The sequence below is a fragment of the Taudactylus pleione genome, unplaced genomic scaffold (genome assembly GCF_031769625.1).
Source record: "Taudactylus pleione unplaced genomic scaffold, aTauple2 ptg000034l, whole genome shotgun sequence".
In the NCBI taxonomy this organism is placed as follows: domain Eukaryota; kingdom Metazoa; phylum Chordata; class Amphibia; order Anura; family Myobatrachidae; genus Taudactylus; species Taudactylus pleione.
The window spans coordinates 1,927,394-1,955,013 of NW_028284436.1; the positions used below are offsets into that span (position 1 = coordinate 1,927,394).

At 48.4% G+C, this 27,620-nt stretch overlaps 1 protein-coding gene across 3 annotated transcripts in view; it reads right to left on the reverse strand.

Annotated features, from left to right (window-relative positions):
* Positions 1-734: 734 nt before the first annotated feature.
* The window catches only part of UROS (uroporphyrinogen III synthase), a 66,587-nt gene continuing 39,701 nt past the window's right edge, over positions 735-27,620 (reverse strand). For all 3 annotated transcript variants that reach the window (XM_088452201.1, XM_088452199.1, XM_088452200.1), the window contains 4 exons: positions 20,737-20,820; positions 17,479-17,561; positions 14,964-15,065; positions 735-3,151 (listed from right to left, as the gene is read on the reverse strand). In XM_088452201.1, the coding sequence (XP_088308327.1) occupies positions 3,026-3,151; positions 14,964-15,065; positions 17,479-17,561; positions 20,737-20,820 (395 nt within the window). In that variant the 3' untranslated portion in view covers positions 735-3,025. The remainder of the gene's footprint in view (positions 3,152-14,963; positions 15,066-17,478; positions 17,562-20,736; positions 20,821-27,620) is intronic.

A 27,620-nucleotide genomic window follows, 5' to 3' on the forward strand; every position in this document is an offset into this window, starting at 1 on the left:
TATATTTTTATATGTGGGTCAATGTATCTGTGGTCACTTCCCCGTCCGGCCACAGCAGCCTATTTGCTATCGTATGCTAACGCAAGTATCCGCACGTCTATGCCAATTATCCGTCTGTCTTCTGCGGATGGCCGGCTGGACTGCCCACTGTTTTTCTGCCTGCAGCTGCAATCCTTAGTATCGGCACGTTCACCCACCCCATGCCCATGACACTCTCATGAGATAGATCAGTCCTGTGTGATCGCATGGTCGCCGCCCAGAAACACTAATTTCACGGAAAGAGTGATCCGTCAATGGGCGGGTCAATTTGTCCGCTCTTACAATCCTTGCCCTTCTTCTATGCACGATGAGGCGAATGCGTGAAATATCTGCATTTAGACCCATGATCAGGCTCGCCGTCTGCATCCCAGTGACAGTAAAGCTTTAGCAGCACAACGGAATAACACCAGTGCTTACACAAAAGTGCTGTTTACACAGAAAGTAGCCCCCTGCCAGGTGTTGGTCTGGCACTCGTCGCTTTGTGGAGGTAAATTATGCGCGGTTTCCTGTTTCTCAGTATGAACAGTTTGCACACATCAGTGTTTTACTAGTACTTGAGTTTCTAGAATGGATCAGCGTCTAGTGACTGTAAATAGACCTGGCATCACAATCCACCTAAACACATACAAGGCACAGTAGGGAACGTATACAGTAAGCAACGACAAGCTGCACAAAACATAGGAATTTCCCTTCCACACAAACAAGCACTTTATTGTTGCACATAAGTCACAATTTACTCGTTTTTAAACAACATTACGATGCCACTGGTTTTGTAAATTGGAAAAAAAAATCAACTATCTGATATATAGGTACGTTGGCAAAGAAGGGCAATAAATGTACAAGCAGCAGGCCCATTATTATATCTGCGCAGACTGACGTCGGTATGGATCGTTCTCTGCAGAGCGTGACCCGAGACATGCAATCTGTACAGAAATAATATTGTCAGCATAGGCATTTTCTTTATTATAGGTAAATTGATTCCACAAATAATGTAACTAGCACCAGACTTCACAAGTAACAAGCTAATTACCTGCGGCCACATGACCACCGAACAACTAAAACGGACAAGAAAAGTAATAGATAATACTTCCTGCTAAATTTAAGCGTAAAGATTTTACCTAAAGGAATACATAAAGGATTTACACAAAACAGTGCTGTACCCCTTCTACCTCCCATGTTCACTCTTTTCTCAGCCCCTCAGTACATCACCATTTTATAATGATCATTAACCTTAAAAAAAAATACAAGATTTTCTGTAAAAGGTGTGTATAAGTTTGAGGGGGAGATGTATTAAACTTTGGAGAGAGATGAAGTGGAGAAGTTGTCCATAGCAACCCATCGGCTTCTAAATGCCCTCACACGCGGAACGATATTGCTAACGATCCGACGGATTGGAACGATAAATCAACAATATCTTTCCATGTGTATGCACAATATCGTGCATTGCGCGCTCCCGTTGGGGTCGTCGGTCGCATCACCTGATCTTTTGAACATGCAGAAATATCAGGCGATGCGGCCGACGATCCCATGCAGCGCTATGCGGCGAGGGCCGGCATGTTGGGCAGTCAGGCACCGGATCGCCGCGTGTGTAGGAACCGTTCGATATGTCGTCTCTGAGATCATGCAGGTACACATCGTACCGTGTGTGCCCACCTTTACTGTCATTTATCAACCAAAGATTAAAAAATGACAGTTAGGAGCGGATTGGTTGCTATGGGCAACTACTCCACTTTATTTCTCTCGAAGGCTTGATACATCTCCCCCTAAGTAACTTCTCATATGTTCTGTGAAACCATTTTGCTCTGGACAAGATTCAAAAAAATGAGGGGAGCTACTCAAAGTGACATGAGAACATTATAATGTACAAAATAAAACACTTCAAATACACCCAAGGTCCGGACGCACATTTGTGCAGGATATTGGGTCACTTTGGACAACAATCCTTCATTAATATAATCAGTCCCACAAACCTGTCCTGAACATCTTCCTTACCTGAACCCGTAAGGGGGAAATGTATCAAACTGTCTACAGAGGACAAATGGAGATGTTAACCATAGCAACCAATCAGCTTCTAGCTATCATTTTATAGACTATACTTGATAAATGATAGGCAGAAGCTGATTGGTTGCTAAGGGAAATGCCTTCACTCGTTCTCTGTAGAAGGATTGATACATCTCAGTCTTCCAGTAATGAGAGTTATGGTGTGATGGGCATCCTGGCTTCAGAGAAGTTGGGATTGCAAGGGAGGGGGGTCCTGTTTATTGCACAGGGAGAGAGGATATATTAAGGCAGGAATGGTGAACCTCAGACCCTAAAATAACACCCTGCAGCCAGAATCTATGCAGCAGTGCCACCTGGAGGGTCCTTCGGATGCTTCAGACTGTCACACCACTGCCCTTACAGCTCCCCGGAGCATCCTCAGGATGCTCCGGGCATTGCTGTAATCACCGGCGATTGTGGCTCCGCCCGTGCCATCACATGGAGGGAGCGTGGCCTGTACTGGGCCCGCGAGTAATGTTATATTTATCAAAATGGCTCTCGACAGAAAAAAGGTTCCCCACCCCTGTATTAAGGGTTGATGGATTACATCTCTAGATTATTTGAATATGGTGGCAGTCAAATCGATACACTACGCCACAGTTCAATCTTTTAACAAAAGTATTCAAGTATTAATTTTTCCAACCCTATTTTTGTTTTACGTACAGAATAGTTACTATCTAATAGTGTCCACATTCACCATAGTACATCTGCTCACCCAGAATGTAGATACAAAAACACCCTACCTAAACCTCAAATGGGGACAACTCATTCCGATGTTCCCGAATGGATCATCGGAGAATATTACACAGACAAGTAACATTTAATGTCATCAGATCTCTTTTACATATATAAAGTTCCAGTATGGACCGAATCACAGTAACATCGCCACGATCGCATTCGTTGACGCGGCGATGGTCATATACTCCTCACACCACCATTAGCATTGTTACGGCTTGTGGATGCCTCGTATCCCCTTGGCTAGGTCCTGAGGTGTGGGATTCTGGGCTGTGCAGCTGACACTCAGGCCTTCTGTGGCCATTGCCTCGGCTGTCGTAGGTCCAATCGCAGCAAACTAGAAGAGGAACAATAAACAGGATGAAGCTGTAGGAAATCAGACACACGAATAAGGGGAATGCTACCTGTTAAACATGATGGGGGAGATTTATGAAATCTTAGCGATAAAGTGTAGAAGTTGCCCATACCAACCAAGGGCTGTAGAGAGCGGGTACTGGAGAGGGCGTGGCCAGAGTGTAGGTGTGGACATGCGCCCTAGAAATAACAAAATAAAACCATGCTTGTCTCCACAAAGCAGAGCATTGGTAGATCCAGGACAGAGAGTGACTGCAGCCGATCAGCGACAGCAGCCTCCCCAGACCCCCCTGTAGCCCAGCACATAGCAGCATGTGCTGTGAAGAGAGGCCCAGTCGGGCCCCTTCAACAAGCCTGGTCTTAGGTAATTAGTACACCCCTCCTCCTGTACCAACCAATCAGCTTCTAACTCTCACTTTACAGGCTGGGCTAGAAAAATGACAGAGGCGGATTGGTTAGATTGGTTGCTATGAGCAACTTCTCTCGTTTATCTCTATCCAAGATTTGGTAAATCTCCCCCTATGTGATTTTTTCACATCATTATGAATTAAACGGCCTTCCCTTACCATTCAGCTTGTAGCTCACTAAAGTTGTTCTCTTTAATAATGTACAGGGAATGTAATAATAATAATAATAATAATAATTTAGGTTATCCACCAGATATAGGGCTCAATCCAATTGTCTGCATTTATCTCGCGGGTGCGAGTCATTGCGACAACAGCCACCCTTGTCGGCAGCCAGAACTCGCACAAAAATGCTGGCAGCCCCCAGGGCTCCGAGCTTAACCCTGCATCAGGCGCAGCTGATGAAGTCCCCAGTGGATGAAACGTGTTGGGAAGCTGCCTCTTGCCTAATGAACTATCAAAGATAAGCACCTTATGAATTTAAGAGAACCTTCTTGTACTTTGTACTTTTTAGAGTGTTTTTAAAGTTTTTAGAACACTTATTGCTGCTCTGACATAGAAAAGTTTTATGTGCATTTTCCTGTGCTTTTAATATATAATACTTATGTACTTACATATTTATTGAACCTGTACTAAGGCTAGTTTTGAAATATTTATTAGCACTTTGCGCTTTGTGTGATACACCTGTTACACCTACCTAGACCTAAAAGGTCATTGCTAGAGCTCCTTGAAAATACGCACAGGCTCAGCAGTCTATAATTTGTTATATTTAATAAATTGTTATATACATTTTTTACACATAAGCTCTTATATCATTTATGAAGCGCCTTGATGATACATTTGTATCTTGTAACACATTAGTTTGTATTATCTATGTCAGTCGCTAAACACCTTGTACGCCTACACATACTGCACACTAAGGGGCAATTCCAAATGCCCTATTATATTTGGTCCAGCTGACACCCTTGACATATAGGGAGAACATGGCACACACAATCATATTCACCTCCTAACTAGTATCCTCACCTAAGTTGGCGCCGGTACCTCTTTTTGTACATATATATATATATATATATATATACACATACACACACTCTGTAGGAATTGTCTTTCCCGCAGCAATCTGCTTGGGAATTACAATGAAGTAATGCCAACTGTTGGCAGGTTATTTATTACATGAATCAGTCTAATGCATCAGTGAATGAATGAAGCTCTAGCAACTGTAGAGCAATCTGCAGCCAGCCAATCAGACGCGGCTGGATTGTGCTGCTGATGGTCATTATAATCATTGCATATCGTCGCACTGCAAGAGAGACACGTCCTGAGAGGCATATCTGTGTTCACACCTAATTCAGTACCCATTTTTTATACTTTACCGCAACATCCCCCAGATGTATCATAGAGGAACCACAGCAGATACCTCCTGCGATACATCCTGCGATCCCTCCATTCCCGCCGGCAGCCGCATCCTACATAGGTTTCTATGGGGGATTCCATGATGCCATATTTACCAATTTCCGAAATGCGAAGCATTCCAGAGATTGGCCCCCACAGCTACCATTGTAGCCTATGGGCTACACATCGCGGATTCAGGGCCTGATTCAGCAAGGAACGCACGGATGCAGACGCACGCACCCGGACGCTGTGAGAATATGCTAATCAATGCATACGCACGGCAATCGCAGCAGTATAAGCAGACGCCCAGCACTGCATAATACCACCCACTTCCCTTTACTTGTGTATTCTATACCTGGCAAGACAGCGGAAACATCGGTAACATCGATGTAATCACATTCTGCAATGCGATCATGGGCAATATCGCGCACCCAGATTGCATTGTAAACGTTAATTAATGATAAATGGGCTCCCAATACTAGCCCGTCTATTCCTTTCCCTTGTACTGCCTCAGGGGAGCAAGCAGTGTACTGGGGTGGGGGAACAGATGTATGGCATTTAATCGGAGCAACAACATGAAGCGATGCCATATGGCGGTCTCGCCAGGCTGGAGAGAAGACATCACCATAACGTACTACATGGACTGTTTTATTGCGATCACAGGAAGCACATATTTATCTTTTTGAAAAATGCTCATCTAAATGTATTTGTTCGTTAATGCAGCAAAAAAAATAAAATAAAAAATTTGCGGTAGGAAAGAAACTTAAAGGTGATATTACGGTAGGTACAATTAATTTGCCAGATGCACTACTAGACATGAATTAGAGGCTTCTCTACACTTCTATTAAATGAACCTGCAGCGGGCTGAGTTTATCGGCATAAAAAGGAAACAAAATGTAATAACGACACCACGGAAGTATAAATTAGTATTACATAATCTACTTTCCAGGGGGGTTAAAATATGATGGCGGTGATTCAATTTATCTATTACAAATCTGCATCTCTTAATGTACAGACAAGCTAGGAGCATCCTAGACCCATTGACCCATCTAAAATTGGTGAGTGCCTTAAGGCCACTTAAGACAATGGGATTGCCGCGATGTAGCGATCCTGCAACCCGGGATCGCTGAAATCCAACATGTTGGATTTCACAGATATGCCGATCACGGTCAAAAAATGATCGTGATTGGCAGATCGGTGAAACTTAATAATATGAGATATGGTAAGAACTTACCCTTGTTATCTCTATTTCTACGAAGTCCATAGGGTTCCACAGGATACCTTGGGGTATAGGTGTGACGTCAGTCGCAGGGCACCAAAGAGTTAAGCTTTCAGCCTCCCAGGATGCACTAGGTCCCCCTCCTATACCCCGCCCCCGGGCCAAGGCACCTCAGTTAGTTACCAAGCCATAGGCCGGAGGAGGAGAAGGAAGAGAGAGAACAAAGATCTGGACACATACAAGAATCACATTCTCACCAGAGGGAGACGGAAAACCGGTGACCAGAGCAAAGCCCATCTGCAGCACAGGTGCGACAGGGCGGGAGTCCTGTGGAACCCTATGGACTTCGTAGAAATAGAGATAACAAGGGTAAGTTCTTACCATATCTCATATTTTCTACTTCAGGGTCCATAGGGTATCCACAGGATACCTTGGGGATGTCCCAAAGCAGTATCCTTTAAGGGTGGGGACGCTCCTGTGCAGAAAGGAGAATCCGCCGCCCGAAGGAAGCATCCTGAGAGGCGAAGGTGTCAAACCTGTAATACCTCACGAAGGTATGGACAGAAGACCACGTAGCAGCCTTGCAGATCTGAACTGCCGAGGCACCACGTCGAGCTGCCCACGAAGGACCCACAGACCTAGTGGAATGAGCCTTCAGAGAAGGAGGGACCGGTAGGCCTTCATGAAGATAAGCTTCAGAAATAGCCATATGGATCCAGGCTGCCAAAGTTTGCTTTGAAGCAGGCCAACCCTTTTTACGGAAGCCAAAGAGGACAAACAAAGCGTCCGACTTCCTAAACGAAGAAGTGCGGTCAACATAAGTCCTTAAGGCCCGCACAACATCCAAAGAGGCCTCACCCACGGAAAGACCCGGTGAGTTAAAGGCCGGAACAACTATTTCCTCGTTAATATGAAACTGGGAAACAACTTTGGGAAGAAACTCGGGCCGAGTGCGGAGCACTGCCCTGTTCCCATAAAAAACCAAGAAAGGGGGTCTACAAGAAAGAGCCCCTAACTCAGAAACACGTCTGGCCGAAGCAATGGCCAGAAGGAAAACAGTCTTAGCTGTTAGCCATTTAAGATCCACTGAGCCCAGTGGTTCAAACGGCGGTCCTTGGAGAGCCCTCAGGACCACAGCCAAATCCCAAGGCGCCACAGGTGGAACAAAGGGCGGCTGAATGCGGAGAACACCCTGCATAAAGGTGCGCACATCCGGGATTGTAGCAATCCTACGGTGAAACCAGACAGATAGGGCCGAAACCTGTACCTTCAAAGAAGCAAGGCGAAGCCCATGATCTAGTCCCGCTTGCAGGAAGGCGAGAATCCGAGACAGACGAAACTCCCGCGGTGCATAACCTCTCGGTCGACACCACTGGAAGAACGTATGCCACACGCGATGGTATATCCTCGCGGAAGACGGTTTCTGAGCTCGCAACATGGTACGCACCACAGAGCTGGAAAACCCCCGGGACCTCAGCATGGCCGTCTCAACAGCCACGCCGTCAAAGACAGCCGAGTCAGGTCCGGGTGAAGGCAAGGACCCTGAGACAGAAGGTCCGGTCGTAGCGGCAACCGCAGAGGAATGTCCACGGACAGACCCTGAAGGTCTGAGAACCAGTGCCGTCTGGGCCACGCGGGAGCTATCAACAGGAGCGTCCCTCCTTCCTGTTTGAATTTCCGGATTACCCGTGGAAGAAGGGAGACCGGAGGGAACAGGTATGCGAACCGGAACGTCCACCGGACGGACAGAGCATCCACCAGAGACGCCCCTTCGTCTCTTGTGCGAGACCCGTACACCGGCAACTTGTTGTTGTGCCGGGACGCCATGAGGTCGATTTCTGGAAGACCCCACCTGTCCACCAGTAGTTGAAAAACGTCCGGGTGCAGGGACCATTCCCCCGGATGAACGTCCTGGCGACTTAGAAAGTCCGCCTCCCAATTGAGCACTCCCGGGATGAAGACCGCTGATATGGCCGGAAGATTGCGCTCCGCCCAAACCAGGATCCGAGAGACCTCTACGAGAGCCGCCCGACTGCGAGTTCCTCCTTGCCTGTTTATGTAGGCCACGGTGGTAGCGTTGTCCGACTGGACCTGCACCGGGCGACCCTGGAGAAACCGCTGTGCCTGCTGGAGAGCATTGAAGACCGCACGGAGTTCCAAGATATTTATTGGAAGCTCCGCTTCTGTCGGCGTCCACCTGCCCTGGAACAAGTGTGGACCCGAAACTGCTCCCCAGCCCCGAAGACTGGCGTCCGTTGTCAACAGGACCCAATTTGGAACCCAGAACGGACGTCCCTTGTTGAGGTGGGTCGTCTGTAACCACCACGTAAGGGACAGGCGAACCTCCTGGGTGAGCACAATCGTCTGGGACTTCAGAGACTGAGTCAGCCCGTTCCACTTGGACAGGATCAGGTGCTGCAGAGGTCTGGAGTGAAACTGGGCGTATTCCACCATGTCGAACACCGACACCATGGAGCCCAGTAACCTCATCGCCGAGTGTAAGGACACCCGGCGGCTGTGCAGACAACTGCGCACCCTTGACTGTAAAGCAGAGATCTTGTCCTCCGTCACGAAGATCCTTTGCTGTCCCGAGTCCAATAAGGCTCCAAGATGCAGAATCCTCCGAGACGGGATTAGAGTGGACTTCTGCCAGTTGATTAGCCAGCCGTGCCGTTGCAGCAGTGCAATGGTCAGGTCCAAGTGGCGTAACAGGAGCTCTGGAGATCCTGCCACCAATAACAGGTCGTCCAAATACGGCAACATGCGGACTCCCTGCAGCCGCAGAGAAGCCGCCATGACCGCCATCACCTTGGTGAAAACACGTGGTGCTGTTGCCAGGCCAAAAGGTAACGCCCGAAACTGGAAGTGGTCGCTGCTGATTGCGAACCTGAGGAACTGTTGATGGCGCCAAAGAATAGGGACATGCAGGTAAGCGTCCTGTATGTCCAATGACACCAAGTAGTCCCCAGGTTCCAGCGCCAGAATGATGGACCGTAGGGTCTCCATCCGAAACTTCGGGACCCGCAAAGACTTGTTGAGTGCTTTGAGGTTGAGAATCGGACGATATGACCCATTGGGTTTCTGTACCAAAAATAGATTTGAATAGAAACCCTGGCCCCTCTGGGAGAATGGAACCGCCACTATAACTCCAGCCTGGAGCATAGTGTGCAATACCTTCCGCAGCTCCGTAGCCTTGTTCCGGTCTGATGGGAGACCCGTGGTGAAGAAGCGAGCCGGGGGTCTGTGCCGGAAGGAGAGGGCGTATCCGTGAGAAACCACCTCCAGAACCCAAGTGTCTGTCGTAGTGGTCGACCAACACTGGGCGAACTGTAGCAGGCGGCCTCCCACCCTGGGATCCCCCAAAGGGAGGCCCGGACCGTCAGGCCGCAGGCTTGTCATCTGGCTTGGGGGCCGGACGTCTGGTACTCCATGCCTGCTTCCGGGGCTTGACCGATTTCTTAGGGCCAGCCTGTCGAGGAAACGACTGTGGTTTGGGCCTGCCCTGGGCCCTAGATGACCGAAAGGACGATGGTCCCGAACCAGAAGGAGCAGCGGCCGACGGGAGACAGGCAGATTTGGCTGCCGCCAGCGTGGCCACAATCTTATCCAGATCCGGACCGAAGAGAACTTCTCCGGTAAACGGCAACGCTTCCAGACCTTTCTTGGAATCTGCGTCCGCCTTCCAGGATCGCAGCCACAAGGTGCGACGAGCAGCTACCGCTGCTGAAGAAATTCTAGACACCAGAGTACTAATGTCTAGAGCCGCCTCGTTGATGTAGGTGGCCGAATCACGGAGATTGCCAATCAACTCCGCCTGATCGGCCGGACAGTCGGATTCAAAAGAAGCCTCTAATGAATCCGCCCAGCGCTCCATCGCTCTGGCAACCCAGCAAATGGCCATAGCCGGCCGTGCTGCCCCCCCTGCAAGGGAATAAGCGGACTTCAGGCAGATTTCTACCTTGCGGTCCGTAGCATCCTTAAGGGAGGACATGGATGGCATCGGCAATGTGGCACTACGGACAAGACGGGTCACGTGAGAATCCACCTGTGGAGGGGATTCACACTTAGCAAAATAATTATCCGCGAACGGATAAGCCACCGCCAGGCGTCTCTGCGGCTGGTATCTTTTGCCAGGTTGTTTCCACGCCTCCTCTAAATGGTCCACCAACTGACCCGAAAGAGGAAAGACTGTGGCATCGCCCTTCACATCTTTGAAAAAGGCATACTTAGATTTAGCCGCTGGGGGAACTTCGTCCTCAATCACCAAGGCTGTGCGGACCGCCCGAATAAGCCCAGGAATATATACTTTGGACTTAGCATCAGCGTCCTTAGTATGGAGAGGTTCCTGATCGTAAGGATCTAGAATCTCCCCATCATCAGACGTCCCTTCGTCATCCTCATAAGGAGCGGACAGAGACGCAACCGGCCTTTTATGAGACCGCATCACAGACTCCCCTTGCAACACATCCGACAAGTGCTGTACAGAACTCGTCAGGGAGTTAACCCACGCTGGCTCCTGAGAACCCGGGAGCGGGGAAATAGGGAGACTGTGGGGTACCACCAATTGTCATGGGAACCCCTGCATGGGTGACGACACCACAGACTGCTGGGACAAACCCATCGGAGTAAACGCGGGCTGCGGAGCTAACTGGCCCACTAAAGCTGTTAACGCCTGAGCGAAACAAGCCCAGGGCGGCTCCTGTACTGGTGCTGTAACCGTAATAGGCCGCGCCATGGACAAACACTGCCGGCAAAGGCCCTCCGCGCTACCCTCCCCCTCCGCTAACGGTACTTTGCACGTGGTACACTGTAGCCGGAGGGGAAAATCACTTTCAGACATGATGGCACCACGTATGTGACCTCTCTCACCAATTAAGTATTAAATAGGCGAGAGACCACCCTGCAGCACCGCACCGCAAGGGCTTTAGCAGAAAGAACAGGGACAGTAATAAAGCTGACAGTTTAGATGAAGAAAAGATTACAGGCAGCAGCGCTAGCACAGTCACATACAATGCAGAGAAATAACAATTCCTGCACTAACAGCGCTGATCACTCAACTACACAGACACAGGGCCTGGTAGGACACAGCGCTGCATACACAGACCTGACCACAGCGGAGGAGAGGTATGCGGGGGGACCCAGACCACGATGCTTCCGTCCAGCGCTTCCAGCAGCGTTCACCATGCGTTCTGGAGAAGATGGCCGCCGAGGAGCAGAGAGGAGGCTGGCCTGGGGGAGGAGCGCTGCCACAGGACCAGTCGGCAGCATGCAGAGAGGGCTGTGTGCAGCGGGGGAGGCGCCGGCTGTGAGACAGGGAAGGCGCGCTCCCCTGGCATGCATTTAACCCCTGGGACGCCGCAGCGCTACCGCTCTGCTGCGGTCCGCTGTCCCAGGGGGTAGTGGAAGCGCAGGTTGGTCGCCTGGCTCCACGCTGCAGCCAGTCCCCAGGGAGCCCCCTGCCTGGGGACTTAGGACCATGTGATCAGCGGGGACCCACCGCGGGACCCCGCTGCTTACCTCTGTCCCCCTTGAATCCGGCCATGGTCCGGAGCATCTGGGGTCACCGCTAGCTGTGACCCCAGACGCCCACCAGCATCCCCGGATCAGTACCGGCGTTCTGGTACCGGCGGGGTGTAGGGAAGACAGCATGGACGTCAGGACTGACTGTCCATGCTGTACATCCAGTTGTGCAGCCACAGCTGCATGAAGAATAAGCTTCAGGGGCTCTTCTAGCCCCCACTCCAACAGGTGCACCCGACTCCGGCCGGGCACCAAACTAAACTGAGGTGCCTTGGCCCGGGGGCGGGGTATAGGAGGGGGACCTAGTGCATCCTGGGAGGCTGAAAGCTTAACTCTTTGGTGCCCTGCGACTGACGTCACACCTATACCCCAAGGTATCCTGTGGATACCCTATGGACCCTGAAGTAGAAATGTAGAATTTCACCAATCCTGCGACGGATCGCGGAACATCGATGGCCGCCGGTTGGAAATGCGTTTCCGATCCGATCGCAGAATCGTGCCGATCCGTCTCAGATGTATGGGGGTCTTTAGATGTTGGTTTCTTGATTTAATTAAGACTCAGCGCCCCATTGCGTCCCCTCCACGCATGAACGCCACTTTTGGCCTTCTGCCCCAGAATATTTGCCAGTGTGAAGTTTTGCAGCAATTTTGCTCATGATTAAAATCAGAATCCTCCAATATTTGCCATGACAGTGGGTGGGGGAACCAATATAAATCCCCAAAATGGCTTTAAAGCAAGCTGCCCCAACTGATAACACTTCTTACTAACCATATTCTGAAATGACTTTAATATTATTTAAATATAAGCGGTTGTCAGTGATACCTGGGTGTGCTGCTTTATAGGAATGAAATATGTTTATACAATTAATGAAAATCATTTGAGAAAGTGCTGCCAGGACACCTAAGCGTGGATCTATGTGTGCGTAAGTCCAGGGCTTAAAAAAACAACAACAACTGCTATTTACATAATATACTTATTATCAAAAGCAAAGTAATTAAAGAAAAATTAATAATTAAAACCAGTAAGTGGCTCCCAAAGCGCACGTCAAGGTTTAATTCGGCTCTCCGATTTTCTACGCATAAACTCCAGTTCATGATATTCTTATACAATGCAGCTTATGGTGAATTACAAAACATTAGAGCCAGATGCTAGCTTCATCTGCACGGCTATATATCGTTATACGGCCTGATATATGGCGAATATTTATACAGATGGAGCTACTCATCTTGCATAAAAGCCCTCCGACTCGGGGGTGGGGGATGTTATGGTTGTAGCTGGAAGTCCTCAGTGAGAGCGGGGGTCCGGGTCAAACATCGCCCCCCCCCCACTATTCTGCACACTACCGCTGGCCGCGCCTGTATAGCAGCGCAGCCGCACATCAGGCAGCGATAGAGCGGAGGCTGCGCTGATATACAGGTGTGGCCAGTGGTAGTGGACAGGGGGTCTGATTCAGAGCCGCTCGTAAGCGGCCGCTCGTTCGTTCCGAGCGATGTTTGCACATCTGCGCATGTGTATGGGTTTTAGTACGCATGCGCGAACCAGTCAGTGCGGTCAGTAATCGTGTGCTCGCAATATAGCGAGTGCCTGCTAATTTGATTGACAGGATGAGGCATTTGTGGGTGGTAACAGGGGAAGGTGCTTGAAAACGGGGAGTGGAGATCCGAACGCAGGCGTGCTTAAAGGTCAAAATGGGCGTTTTTCAGGGTGTGCATAATTAACAAAGCAGCGTCATTGACCACGTCACTTGGTTGTTTTTTAGCCTGAACTGCTCGCATGATTGCAGTAGGAACATGCTACCACAAGAATAGCGAGCAGTTCAGACGCCGTTCGATGTACTCGATTAATCACATAAATAGCGGAGATGACATAGGATGCGAGCGGCCAGGGGGCGTTTTTTTCAAAATAGCAACCGCATGTTTTGTTCGCTCGTTCAGACGTAGAGGCGTCAACAGACCGCAAAGAGCGAGCGTATCCGGCCCCTTTTTCAGAACGTCCGTCCGCAAATTGCGTTCGGCTCTGAATCAGGCCCAGAGAGCAGAAGTGTTACACATACCTCCCAACATGACCCTCTCCAGGAGGGACACGATGCTCTGGTCCTGGACTTCCCTGGTAATATATGATTGGTGGTGGCTCCAGGGATGGGGCTGCAGTACAGTCCAAAATTCAAATAGGGGAGTCACACCAACTGCCAGTGAGTCCCAGCCAGTGATGTTTGGCAGTGTGTGAAATGACAGTTGGTGTGGCTCCCCTATTTGAATTTTGAACTGCTCTGCAGCCCCACCTCCCTGAGCCTCCACCAATCATAAATTACCAGGGAAGTCCAGGACCAGAGCATTGTGTCCCTCCTGGAGAGGGTCATGTTGGGAGGTATGGTTACATATGGGGGAAATCGCACTGATCGTCCCCCGCCCCTGGAGCCACCCCCTCAGCTCAGTGTGCGGCACCACATAATAGATTAATTGGTTTTGGTTTTTTTGGAGGTGGTGTGGCCGCCCGTCTGTGCCGCCCGTCAGAGCTCTCAATGGCACAGACAGTATTCGGCATTGCGCTACAGGCCAAAGAACATTTTGGGCGACGCTGCAGCAGCAATTCTGGCTGCAGGGTGCCATTCCAGAGGCAGGGGCTGTGGGTGAGCTTTTTCGCCAGCAGGGTTCTGCGCTCTATACAGCAGCACAGCTCACACCCCCCTAATTACGGCCCTGAATGATGTACAACAATGTCCATATGTGGAGTTGGTCTCTTGTCACACTTGTGCCTCCTGTCGACTGGAAAGAGGCAATTAAACACAGCACAGTGCCAGCGTAATGGTGAGTGCGGCAGACCTGCGAGGAGAAACATACACACTACGCCCGTCAGTAGTCGTCTATGAAAGCTGGTGTAAAACTAACACTGACGATGACGGTCACCAGCGCTACCTACTGTAGCTGCTCCCGATTGGCTGTTTACAGATTCCCCTCTGAATCTGATGCTGTTGCTTGTGACCTGGTTGGTTGTGTAAGTGTATTTGGTTAAGTACGCCGGATGTAAACCTGGCGTATATGGGACTGGTATATAAACCTGGCGTATATGGGACTGGTATATAAACCTGGCGTATATGGGACTGGTATATAAACCTGGCGTATATGGGACTGGTAGAGAGCTGGAAACACCCTTTTTTTGTTTTGTAACTGAATTAATTTCACATCAGCACTTTTTGCAAACGCGTTCATCCTCTTCCAGAGCCCCACGGTGAGTATTTGCCTTTGTGTCTATTTACCTTAATTTGGTTCAGTTGATCATTTGATAGTTCTTGGATTATCTTGAGACAGAACTTCACTCCGGATGGACTGAAAAACACGATACTTGCTGGGATCCCTTCCTAAAGAAGAAGAATTACAAGTAAAACTGGTTACTGGTCATTATTTAGCTCTGAAACATCTGCCTAAGCTAGAATACAAGAAGATGCAGTGTAACTTAAGTCCCCAGTGATCTTTACCCGCTACCAATAACTGACTTAAACATCTCCCTCTTCTAGTTATACCACATGTGTGATCACTCTTCTTTCCTTTTCTCGTTTAAATAGGTAACAGAAACCGCCTATAGCTCCAACAGTCCTTGTAACAACAGGTCAGGTTAATGAATTGGTTTCCATTTAAATGACATGATGGACTCTTAACTTACAGTCCTGTTCCGAGTCACTCATTGTTTTCCCTTAGCAAGCTGCTGATGTTTGGAAATGCCCCTATTTACTCAGGTGTAATGTAGCAGAAATAGCAGATGTGGGTTGTATGCTCTCCAATATATGTGATGACAATTCAATGTATACATATAATTTAACTAAAAAAAAACAAACATGCATATTGTATTACAGTAGAAAAAAAAAGTCCATCCAGGATCAAAGAGGTCCCTCCAGTACAGAACCAGAGGACCGATCCGGAGCGGCAGCCATAGCAACAACCGATTGGATCAATCTGAAACTTCTTAACCGCCTACTGTCAATCTAATGCTGCATACACACGGTCAGATAAAAAGGACGATAGAAATGATATTGTTTGATCGTTTTTATCGTCCTTTTTTTAACCCCTCCAACGACCATCGATGCGCGGGCAGGGATGGTCGATATCGATATTGACCAACGCCCATGCATGCAGGCCAACCTGGTTGATATTGATCAGGTTAGCCTGTTTACTGTAGGGACCTTATAGTAGTTTGGTGGTTGGTGCATGTGCTGGATGTTCGATATCGAACATCCAGCACATGCAGGACGATCAGACAACGATATCTGATCGTCCCGTGTTTACGGGCCATAAGTCCCGGTACGGACCCTTTCAGGGTGATCTGAAAGATTGTATTTTTATGTTTTATGCTGGAGTTACTTTAAAAAGACTTACGGTAACTTTAATTCACAAGGTGTTGGGTGTCACCTATGGATTCTCACTATGGCTGGTTCTGATTGACAGGCAGTGGGTGTGGTTACTGGCCCCCGTGGGAGCCTGTTTTACTACTTTATGCTAATGCCAGTGTCCGTTCAATTAATGCAGGGGATCGTGCGCATGCAAGCAGAAACCAACGCCGCCCATTGATTATTCGCAGTACGACGCAGCCGCCATCATCAGTATCTGCACCTGCACCAGGGAATTGGTATGAAATATTGTTCGATTCCCGTCAGCGGCAGCCCGACAGGAGCAGAGTGCGATGCAGCGGAAGCCCGACTGCGCTGGAAATCCCGATCGTGGATAGGTAAGTATCCACTAACCTAACCCCCCTAACCCTCCTTAGGGGTGCCTAACCCTAACTTCCCCCCCAAGTGCCTAACCCTAATCTCCCCTCTAAGTGCCTAACCCTAACCACCCCCTTCCCCGCTGCCTAAACCTAAGTCCCCCGGTGGGGTGCCTAACCCTAACCCTCCCTCCGCCTAGCCTAACCCTAACCCTCCCGGGGGGGTGCCTAACCCTAAGTCCCCCCCGGGAGCCCTAAACCTAACCCTCCCCCCCCCGCGGCTGTCCGCTCGCGGCGCCTGGCATCACTACGATCGTGATGCCGGGCGCCGGTCTCCTGGCGTTGGGGAAATTCGAGCATCTACATCTAGACGCCCGGCATTTCACCCTTGCCGGGATAAGACAGTCGGGAAGCCGGCTGCCGGTATTTAGGCAGTCGACTTCCCGATTGCCTCCCTGCCCCAGCCCCATGCTGGCTGAAAGAGATCCGTCAGAAACAGGCTCTGCTTCCCCATGTGCACGAGTCAGAATGATGCAGAGCTTTTAATACATACCCACAAGTCAGGGTGGCTCCATGCGATCGCTTTGCTACCGCACAGTTCGCGTCACAAAACGCACTATTTCACGGAAAGACATTTGCGACCGACTAAGAAAAGAACGGGCATCGTAAAGTTGCTTCTGCAGAAGCGCTATTTGCAAAAACTCGCCGTTTGCATCCGCAAAGAGTGATCCCCTGATTTACAAATAACTTTCAATCAGTAATAAAAATATTTCAAATCAGTAAGAAAAATATGACAAAATAGGTCTTTTGTAAACATTACGCCGTGTTTTAGGTTATATGTCCCAAAGCAACTGTTACAGACCTTCGTATAAATGTTTATAGCATTCAGCAACTGTTCCCTTAGTCATTAAAAAGAGATAAAACAAGTGTCACCGCGCAGCCATACAAACGGTGACGAGAAGTGGTCGGGAAATTCAGAGGGATGAAAAACACAGCCGCAAACATTTTCTTTGAGGGAAGTAAAACTTGAACATTTATTAGGACTTGTAATGCCGCGCAGTTAATATTAATACCTTTGTGAAATAATCTGTCAGGCACGATCGTATAGCGGGATGCTGGGCCGTTTGATAAACAGTAATGGTCTCCAGAGGTACATCTGTAATTAGAATATAAAAATGTATTTCTATAAAACAGGCAGTCTCATAACACTGGGATATTACCAAGACATACGCCTGCAATTTCACATGGAGAAAATGAGCACTTAAATTGTACGCCACACTCCACTTTCCTTATGGAAATCCTGATAATACAATAAAGTATTTGTTGCATGGAGGACACGCTTCACAATTCTCATCAAAAAGTGAGAAACCTCCGATGATTGCTCCTATTTAAAAAAGGCTTATTAAAGCGAGCATCGGATGCAGTCCGCATTATAGAGTGCGCTACAGAATTACCCCGTGTTCGGAGGATCTCAAATCTCAATGCCCCGCAGGGATTTCTCTACAGCAGTATTCAATTTTCATGCACGCTGCAAACCTCGGGCCCTGGCGGAATGAGGCCCCTTGTGGGCTTGATCCTTATTATCTTTAGAAACAGTCAAACATAATTTAAAAACTAAAGTTGTTTTGAAAGCAAGTCAGATGATCAGATCACAATTTATTTTCAAACTAACAAAAGACACCGAAACAAAAAACACACACCCCGCACACACACACACCCAAACACCCACCCCCGCACACACACCAATCCAAATGCTTGATTTCAGAATGTGTGTGGCCAGTCCATGAAGACAGCTTAATTAGCACTTAACCAGCTTTAATATGCATCCAGGGGCGTATTAAGAGAGGAGGGGGCCCGTGTTTTCCCGTCCGGGCCCCCCTCCCTGGTGGCCGGCAGCAGACTGACGCATCTGACCGGCGACCGCAGCATCAGTAGTGCAGGTCGCTGGGGAGATGGTGGCGATTTCCTCACTGCGCAAAACGCCGGAAAAATTGTCGCAGCTACCATTTTCTGGTGTTTTGTGCAGGGCTGAGACACCTGACGCGGGACCTAGGAGAGGCGAGTATTAGATAATATACTGTAGGTGCAGGGTGAGCGGTGCGGTCCCCACCCTGCACCCATTATAGATACGCCCCTGTATGCGTCATACAAAGTGTATTGTGTGTCATAATTCCAGCGATCACAGTAAGTCATTAGATGCAGCAGGAGGGCCATCCTGTCTCCATTTTTATGTCAGATGTGGGCACCATTCCAGAGCATTGGAGCAAGTCCAGGAGTCTGGGGGAGCAGCAGAAGAACCTAGCACTGCCCTGGATGGGATGTAATTAAAATACCGGTGGACGGGATTCTGGCTGCCAATATGCCGACGCCGGAATCCCGACCGCTGACAAAATGCCGACACCGCTATCCCGAATGGGATCAGGATACCTTCGTTAGCCCGGGGATGGGGGGGGGGTTAGGAATAGTCACCCCCAGGGGAGATTAGGGTTAGCGTGCCCCCTGGGGTCAGGGTGCGGGGAGAGGGGGTTAGGCACCATCCCCGGGAGACTCAGGTTTAGGGTACGGGCAGGGGGGTTAGGTTTAGGCAACACTGGTCGGAGGTTAGGGTAAGGCACCCCCCAGGGAGTTTAGGGTTAGGCACCACTAAGTGAGGGTTAGGGGGGAAGAGGGGAAGGGTTAGGGTACTTACCTCCCTCGTCGGGATCTTCACACTTCGGGCTTCCGGCGTCGGGATCATACCCATTCCCCTGGACATATATGTACATATTGGTCTCCTTATGCACTGGATAGTGTGTTATTATACAGTATGAATAATGAACCCTATTGATGGTCTATAACAGTGCACCCTTTACACATGTTAAAAGATCCACAGGTGGTGCTAATTCTTTCATTTGCGATAATGAGAAGAACATGTAGCACTAGAAAAATTCTATTATATTAGTATTTCTATTGTGGTTATGGTGTGGGCTGGGGAAGGGGGTTTCCAGGCAACCGGAAACCCTCCCTGTTTTTGCCTATGTACTAACGCAATCAGTGCACACAAACAGTGTGTAATAAATGTAATGTGGCAATTGTGCAGGAAAATGTTTTAACATAGCTCTAAGTAATATCTTGTTAACACCTTCAGATAACTTTAGTTAATTGCCTTGAACATGCCGCTCAACAACTTTTACTGTCCTGTGCTATTTAGCCAGGTATTTCTATAAGCCGTCATAGCAGTTAGTTTGTGTTGATAGGATTAAATGAAAAGCTGCTAGAGGAGACCGCTGGGATCCCGAGTGCCGGCATCCCGTACCCAACCCTCTAAATTACAGACATTCTATTTGGGCTAATATTTCTGTTAGAGTGGACATAATATTAATAATATTGATAATAATAATAACTACATTATGCTAGGTCCTGTCTTAAATTTACAGGACTGTGTGATTTTTATGTAAAACACTGTGGTGATATTAAACGGACATATAGTTATGATTTATTGAGTATTGTATGTATATTAGTTTGTATTTACCATGTAATTATTTTAATATCTGTCCCTGAAACTCCACACTCCTGGGAAACGATATATATCACAGCACAACCCTGGTTTCAACAATCTGGCTGCGTGCCCAGCACTCCCGGAGATGACGACTGCCCCCAGAGACTCTCTCCGCACTGCTGACTCCTCCTCAGTGATCGGACGCTGCACAATAACATCACAGTGCAGCACCCGTCATGCTGCTCAGTGACACTGTCCGAGGGGGGTGGCTGTCTGCCGCTGGCTCTATTACAAGCATCTCTCTGCATTCCCAGGGTCGGCTCTTGGTGTGTTCGCCCAGTGTGGTCGAACAGGGACGCCACCCCATAGAGGGCGCACCCCTCCCCAACATCCCGATTTCAGCAGGACAGCACTGCCCCGCTGTTCCACCCGTGAGCTGAAGCGGCCCGCGGGTGGTCTGGTCAGGAGGTTGGGTACCCCCACCACCGCAGCCGTGCTGGACCCTGGAGAATGAATGGACGCTGCGTCCACTCAGTGCCGGGAGAGGACTGGGGGAAGCCCAGCTAGTGATGAGTGCTGGGCTCCCCCCAGCCTGATGTTACACGGGAGGCGTGCCATGTGGGCACGCCCCCAAATAACGTCACTTAAGGGGGCGTGCGAAAAGAGTCGCCGTACACCCAGCCGGCACAGAGCGCAACTAGCCTTGGAGCCGGCCCTGTGCATACCCTCAGGTGTCTTTCGGGCTTTTAGCGCATGCGTAGTAGCAGATAATCGCTGTACTGCGCAAACATCTACACTATGTCCACCAATGAGATAGGCCCTATATTACTTTTTTCTCCAGTATAACACACACCTTTCTCCTGAAGTCTCTTTGGAAGAACCTCTCTCTTTAGAGCGCCACATGGGAACAGGATTGGACCCGAATAAGATACTTGCTCTGAAAAATAAAATCAGGAACCATGTACTTTAGCGTCACAATAATCTGGATCTCAAACATCATCTAAGCAAAATGTAGTAATAAATAAATAAGGCGATATCCCAGAAATATTTAATAGCACACATAATAATTGTTACTCAGACGGCATGCTTTTTCTGTAGAGTTTATTATGTCACAATCACAGCAGAAGTTCCTTAATTGCACTTTGTACACAAATGGACTCTATGTTACTAATTCCGCCCTCAACTTCACTTATATAGACCATAATTATTGCAAAACAAGAGGCGCAATACAGACGCTATGTAACATGAAAGCAGCTTTGGACCAGGTGTGCGTCCTGCTGTGTGCTAGAGCAGTGTTCACAGACTCCAGTCCTCAAGGACCTCTAACAGTGCATGTTTTCCAGAACTCCTGGCTGATGCACAGGTGTGATCATTTCAGGTAGACACATTTGAAAAGATTCCACAGGTGGTGAAAATTATTTCACTTGTGATACTGGGGAGATCTGTAAAACATGCACTGTCTGGGGTCTTTGAGGCCTGGATTTGGGACACACTGCGCTACAGCACCTAGATGGCCAGAGTAAGACTGGCGCAGGTGCGGAGGCGCACAGGCTTGCACAATGAGGGTGGGTGAGTTGGGTATAGTAAAGGCTTTCATTCCGATTTACTGTATAGATCAAAAATGCACACTGCTGGTGAAACGGATGCAAAATGTAATTGCTTGGAGTAAGATTGTTGTAACCAGATAAAGGGGTACAGAGAGTGCACTTTCATGGGTTATTATCCATTATATCTCCAAAGGGACCCTATATCTTTAATCAAGACCCATTTTGTGCCCCCATGTTATACTTCATCAGGGAAATTCCAGGCATAATTCAATCAATGTACTAAAAAGCTTCAAAACATACAAAACTGTCATACACACAAAATTGTTGTCACGTGTGCATTGAAGGGGCTCCCATCAGCGACACGCTACTACCCAACTCTCCTCTGTGCACTTCTAAGTTGCAAAGACAGCCATAGAATGTGTACTGCGATGCTGATGGGATTAATGATCTCTCCCTAGTGCTGCCTGCCAGCTGCAGACATTATTATACTCAGAGGCTTTAGATTTCCTGACTCTGCAACAAGTGACAAGGGGAAAACGCCAGTTTAAAAAAAATCAATGCTTGGGCGAGACATGCGGAGACCTTATTCGTCTTACTCTTTTGACAATATGTAATGTACAAAGTAGAATTTCTTTGAACTTCACAGTTTTAGATCTTTGATTTCATTTTGAAGAGAGATCGGCAAATCGATAGCAGTTGCCCATAAAGAAAGCTGACAGTCGCAGAAGTTACTTGTAGTGTTACATACACCAGGTTCTACTTGTGATCACTAATTTCACTGAGCACCGGCAAGAGGACAAGATTAATACTGGAAACTGTATTAGTTATGTAAAAACTTAAGGGCAGCTCCTCTGATGTATATGATAGGTCAGTAAGAATTAATACAATTAAAAAGTAGGAAATATTAAGTCCTCCCATGTAGACCAATGTACGTTATCTGCTTCTTATACATTTATAGTCAAAGCAGGAAAAGAATCAATCGGGATGCGTAATTTACAGTCCTATTTACTTAATATCCATACAAGGTGACCAAAAAGCTAGTCAGCCTACTGTATAGGAATCCTTAGCTTTGGTGCACACTGGTGATATGGGCGAGATACAATACAATGCGTTCTATCTGGCTAAACCAATTACTGGTCAATCTTTTCTATAATCAGCAGCGCTGGAATGGTGTTTAGTCCCATCCAGTGACTGTGCTGCCCCTTAGTACATACCACATGTTATAGCCCTGTACCCCGGCCCCTCTGTCAGATTACTGGATAGTGGATCATTTTCTGAAAAGTTCCAAGTTTTACACCAATGTCAGGCTGGGATTCCCTCTCCTACCATTATTTGTATCCTCTGTATGTCTTCAGATGTAAAAGAAGAAGGCCTGATTTCCCAGCACTTAAATGGGATATTTTTTCAGAAGAATACAGATAAAGTTTATTCTCAGTACGTATACATTTTTGGTTAGATAATCTTCCCAACCGTTCCATCTGCTGCTCCCTTCCTTTCTCCAACATACCTGCCTTTGCTGCCTCCTTCCAATGTCCCCATTGTTATGCTGCCCTGTCTTCATGATTCCAACATCCCCATTCCTCTGCTATCTCCCTAACCTTCCTCCAATATTCCCTTCCTCCCGCTGCCTCCCCTCCTTTGTTAAATGTCTCCATCCTTCTGCTACTGACTTCCCTCCAATACCCCATCTGCTGCCTCCCTTTCGTAAATGTCCTTAATCCTTCTACTGCCTTCCTCCAACATCCCCATCCTTTTGTGGCTTCTCTCCCTTCCACCAATATTTCCATTCTCCTGCAACCTCCCTCCCATTTCTGCTCCCTTCCTCCAACATCCCCATCTGCTGCCTACTTTCCTTTCTACAATGTCAGGTCACCATCCTTCTTCTCACTACTTCCAATCTCCCCATCCTTCTGCTTTCCCTTTCAATTCCCCCAAATTTTCTGCTGCCTCCCTTTGCTTCATAACTTCCCCCATCCTTCTGCTGCTTACTTCTCTCTAATGTGCCTATCTATCACCTGATTCCGTTTGTTCAATGTCCTTAATCCGGGATGCAGTCAGGAAGCCGACGGTCGAAATGCCGACCGCCGGCTTCCCGACTGTCAATACTGTCAAATCCCAGCAGGGTACGAATGACAGGCGTCGAAATCCCAACGACTGTCATTATACCTACACTGGGAGCCCGACGCCTGGCATACTGATCAAAGGTAAGCCGGGCAGCAGGCTCTGACAGCAGCGGGGAGGGGGCAGGTTAGGTTAAGGGCCCCGAGGGGGGATTTCATCCTAGCAACCTGCACCTGTCACAACCCATGCAGTTCCTCTTTCCTGCCTGGGGTGTTGCTCTCTGCTCTGGTGCTTCTAGCACACTCTGGTCTGTAACTCAGCAGTTAGTTGCGTAGCTGAGTGTGCTAGAAGCACCAGAGCACAGAGCGACCCTCCAGACAGGAAAGAGGATCTGCACGGGTTGTGACAGGTGCACGGTGCTAGAATGAACACTAAATCCTTCTACTGTCTTTTTTCATTGTTCTGCTGCCTGCCTTATTCATTCCATCATCCTATTCACCTCACTTCCTCTAATATTCTCATCCTCCCGCACCCTGTCTCCCTATTTACTTGCTGCCTACCTCTCTTTCTACAATGTCTGCATCCTTCTGCAATCTCCCTTCCTTCAGCCTTTCATCCTCTGCTCCATCCCTCCCTTTCTCCAGTGCCCTCATCTATCTACTGCTTCACTCCCTATCTTCAATGTCCCCAATCCTTCTACTGTCTTCCTCCAACAAATCCGAATTCGTGCATATACGCAACTGCGTTTCTTGCTGAATCAGACCCAATGTCCCTATTTTGCCTGCTGTCTCCCTTCTTACAATGGCCCATCCTACTGCTTTATCACTTCCTATAACATCTGCCGTCTTTCTTCCTACAACGTCCCCATCCATCTGCTGTCTTTCTTCCTACAACGTCCCCATCCATCTGTTGTCATCCTCCCTAAACGGTTCCCATCCTTCTGCTGTCTCCCTTCCTACAACGTCCCCATCCTCCAGCTGACCTCCCTCCCTTCCTACAACATCCCCATCCTTCTGTTGGTTCTCTTCCTACAATGTCTCCATCCATCTTCTGTCTCCCTTCCTACAAAGTACCAATCTATCTGCTTCCACCCTCCTTACAACGTCCCCATCTGTCTGCTTCCACCCTCCCTACAACGTCCCCATCTGTCTGCTTCCACCCTCCCTACAACGTCCCCATCTGTCTGCTTCCACCCTCCCTACAACGTCCCCATCTGTCTGCTTCCACCCTCCCTACAACGTCCCCATCTGTCTGCTTCCACCCTCCCTACAACGTCCCCATCTGTCTGCTTCCACCCTCCCTACAACGTCCCCATCTGTCTGCTTCCACCCTCCCTACAACGTCCCCATCTGTCTGCTTCCACCCTCCCTACAACATCCCCATCTGTCTTCTTCCACCCTCCCTACAACGTCCCCATCTGTCTGCTTCCACCCTCCCTACAACGTCCCCATCTGTTTGGTTTCCACCCTCCCTACAACGTCCCCATCTGATGGGTTCCACCCTCCCTACAACGTCTTCATCTGTCTGCTTCCACCCTGCCTACAACGTCCCCATGTGTCTGCTTCCACCCTCCCTACAACGTCCCCATCTGTCTGCTTCCACCCTGCCTACAACGTCCCCATCTGTCTGCATCCACCCTCCCTACAACGTCCCCATCTGTCTGCTTCCACCCTCCCTACAACGTCCCCATCTGTCTGCTTCCAACCTCCCTACAACGTCCCCATCTGTCTGCTTCCACCCTCCCTACAAAGTCCCCATCTGTCTGCTTCCACCCTCCCTACATTGTCCCCATCCTTCTGCTGTCTCTCTTCCTACAATATTCCCAACCTTCTTGAACTTGCAAAGACATTTCTCAAACACTGAGCAAGCAGGTACTACAAGCACCAAGGAGGAGACTGCATAGATTCCCATATTTATGATTAGCCATGGGAAGGAACACATGATCTATAGAATATATTACGTTACAACCTACAGCTCCATCTAGTGCCTTCTCAGATTACTACATTTATTCAAGCTGGTAACAATTATGTAACTTTTTTTTAGGTATACTGTAACAGCATAGCTCCCAGAATTACCAACTGGAAAAAAAAAACTGGATGAAAGTGATGTCTGAAACCACTTCATTATCATTATTTGCCCAGTCATGCCTTCAACTCACCCTCTGCTGGACTCATACTAGCCGACGTGCACGTTTTGCTGCAGAAAACATGCAATCTATTGAACAGGACAGATGCACGTGCCTTTTCCCTATGCCGTATTCTGCAGAAATGCATGCTACAAAATTGCATATTTACTTGTTAATAACAACATATATTTGCAACCTTTTCAGATAAAGGCGACATATTATACGGCCTTCTGCAAAGAGGACCTAGTGCGGAAAAGCCTGCTATAAGAGAAATGACATTGCATTTCATACAAGTCTTAGGTAGATAATTCAATATTCTTAGTTTACGGAGACCTCAGCTACATATGACCCAAAGACTATCTTGCCCACCACCAGGGATGTTTACAGACCTTCTCCCACCAAAGCTGACACGTGTGCATTGCCACCTTTTCTTCTACAAAGCTCTGGCCATAGAAGGCTCACAGCTTGTGTACAGTGACAGACATGTTGACATGAGTGGGACATATTGCACCATCACAGTACGGCCAGCGCCAGGGGAAGGGGGAAGAGTTTGGCGCAGGTAGTCAGAGCCTCATTTCTTTTCCCCTATGATGCTGGGCCCTGACATATGAACATTTACATAAGGTGGATGCTTCTTCTTAGATATACATGACCAGATTTGTGTGCATCTGGTTTGGGCAGCTCATGGGTAGATTTCACTCTATTACTGATCGGTATTTTCAATAGTGGAAATACCACGCAGGGGGTGCGGCGGTGGCTATGGGGCATAGTGGTAATGGAGGCACAACAGTTTTGGCCCAGGGGGGTAAGTGCATGCATTATCAATGTAATTATTTATTACCAGTTATTTATATAGCGCACACATATTCCGCAGTGCTTTATAGAGAATATTTGTCCATTTACATGAAGCCACGTGAAGCTCCAAACAGGACTTTGCTGTGAATGCAAAAGAGTGGAGGCCTTGGGAGGATGGACCCGCATTGCTAAGTCCACATCCAGTGCCACGGTGTGGTCATGCCATATGCCCATATTAAACTTATGAGCAACAGAGAGGTCTGGCTTACTGAGCTCCTATATCAGCCCCAAGGATTGCCAAGTTAAAGTTCAGTGAGCACATATGTACTTTGACATTATTAACTTGAGGCCATCTTGAGCTTTTTAGGCCAGACAATACAGAGTTAAAAATAATATAAATGCAATAATACCCTCAAAGTACTAATATTAGCCCACATACTCAAAAAGATGTCTACTTAATTAAACAGGTTTATTTTTGCAAAGCACAGATCTTTTGAAAAAGTTTAATATGCTTTGATTTATTTTGTATTTATTTTGGGGGGGGGGGGGGATATAATAAGCTTGGTCCACAAAAGTCTGTTGGTACGCCATGCACAGCCGTTAAGGGTTGATGGACCACACTGCACTGTCTCCAGAGGGTTGATTGACCACATTGCACTGTCCCAGAGGGTTGATGGACCACATTGCACTGTCCCCAGAGGGTTCATGGACCACATTGCACTGTCCCCAGAGGGTTGATGGACCACATAGCACTGTTCCCAGAGGGTTGATGGACCACATAGCACTTTTCCCAGAGGGTTGATGGACCACATTGCACTGTTCCCAGTGGGTTGATGGACCACATTGCACTGTCCCAAGAGGGTTGATGGAACACACTCCACTGTCCCCAGAGGGTTGATGGACCACATTGCACTGTCCCCAGAGGGTTGATGGACCACATTGCACTGTCCCCAGAGGGTTGATGGACCACATTGCACTGTCCCCAGAGGGTTGATGGGCCACACTGCACTGTCCGCAGAGGGTTGATGGACCACACAGCACTGTCCCCAGAGGGTTGATGGACTACATAGCACTGTCCCCAGAGGGTTGATGGACCACATTGCACTGTCCCCAGAGGGTTGATGATCTGCATTGCACTGCCCCAGAGGTTTGATGATCCGCATTGCACTGCCCCCAGAAATGTCTTTGTTACAACTGCCCCACTCCTTT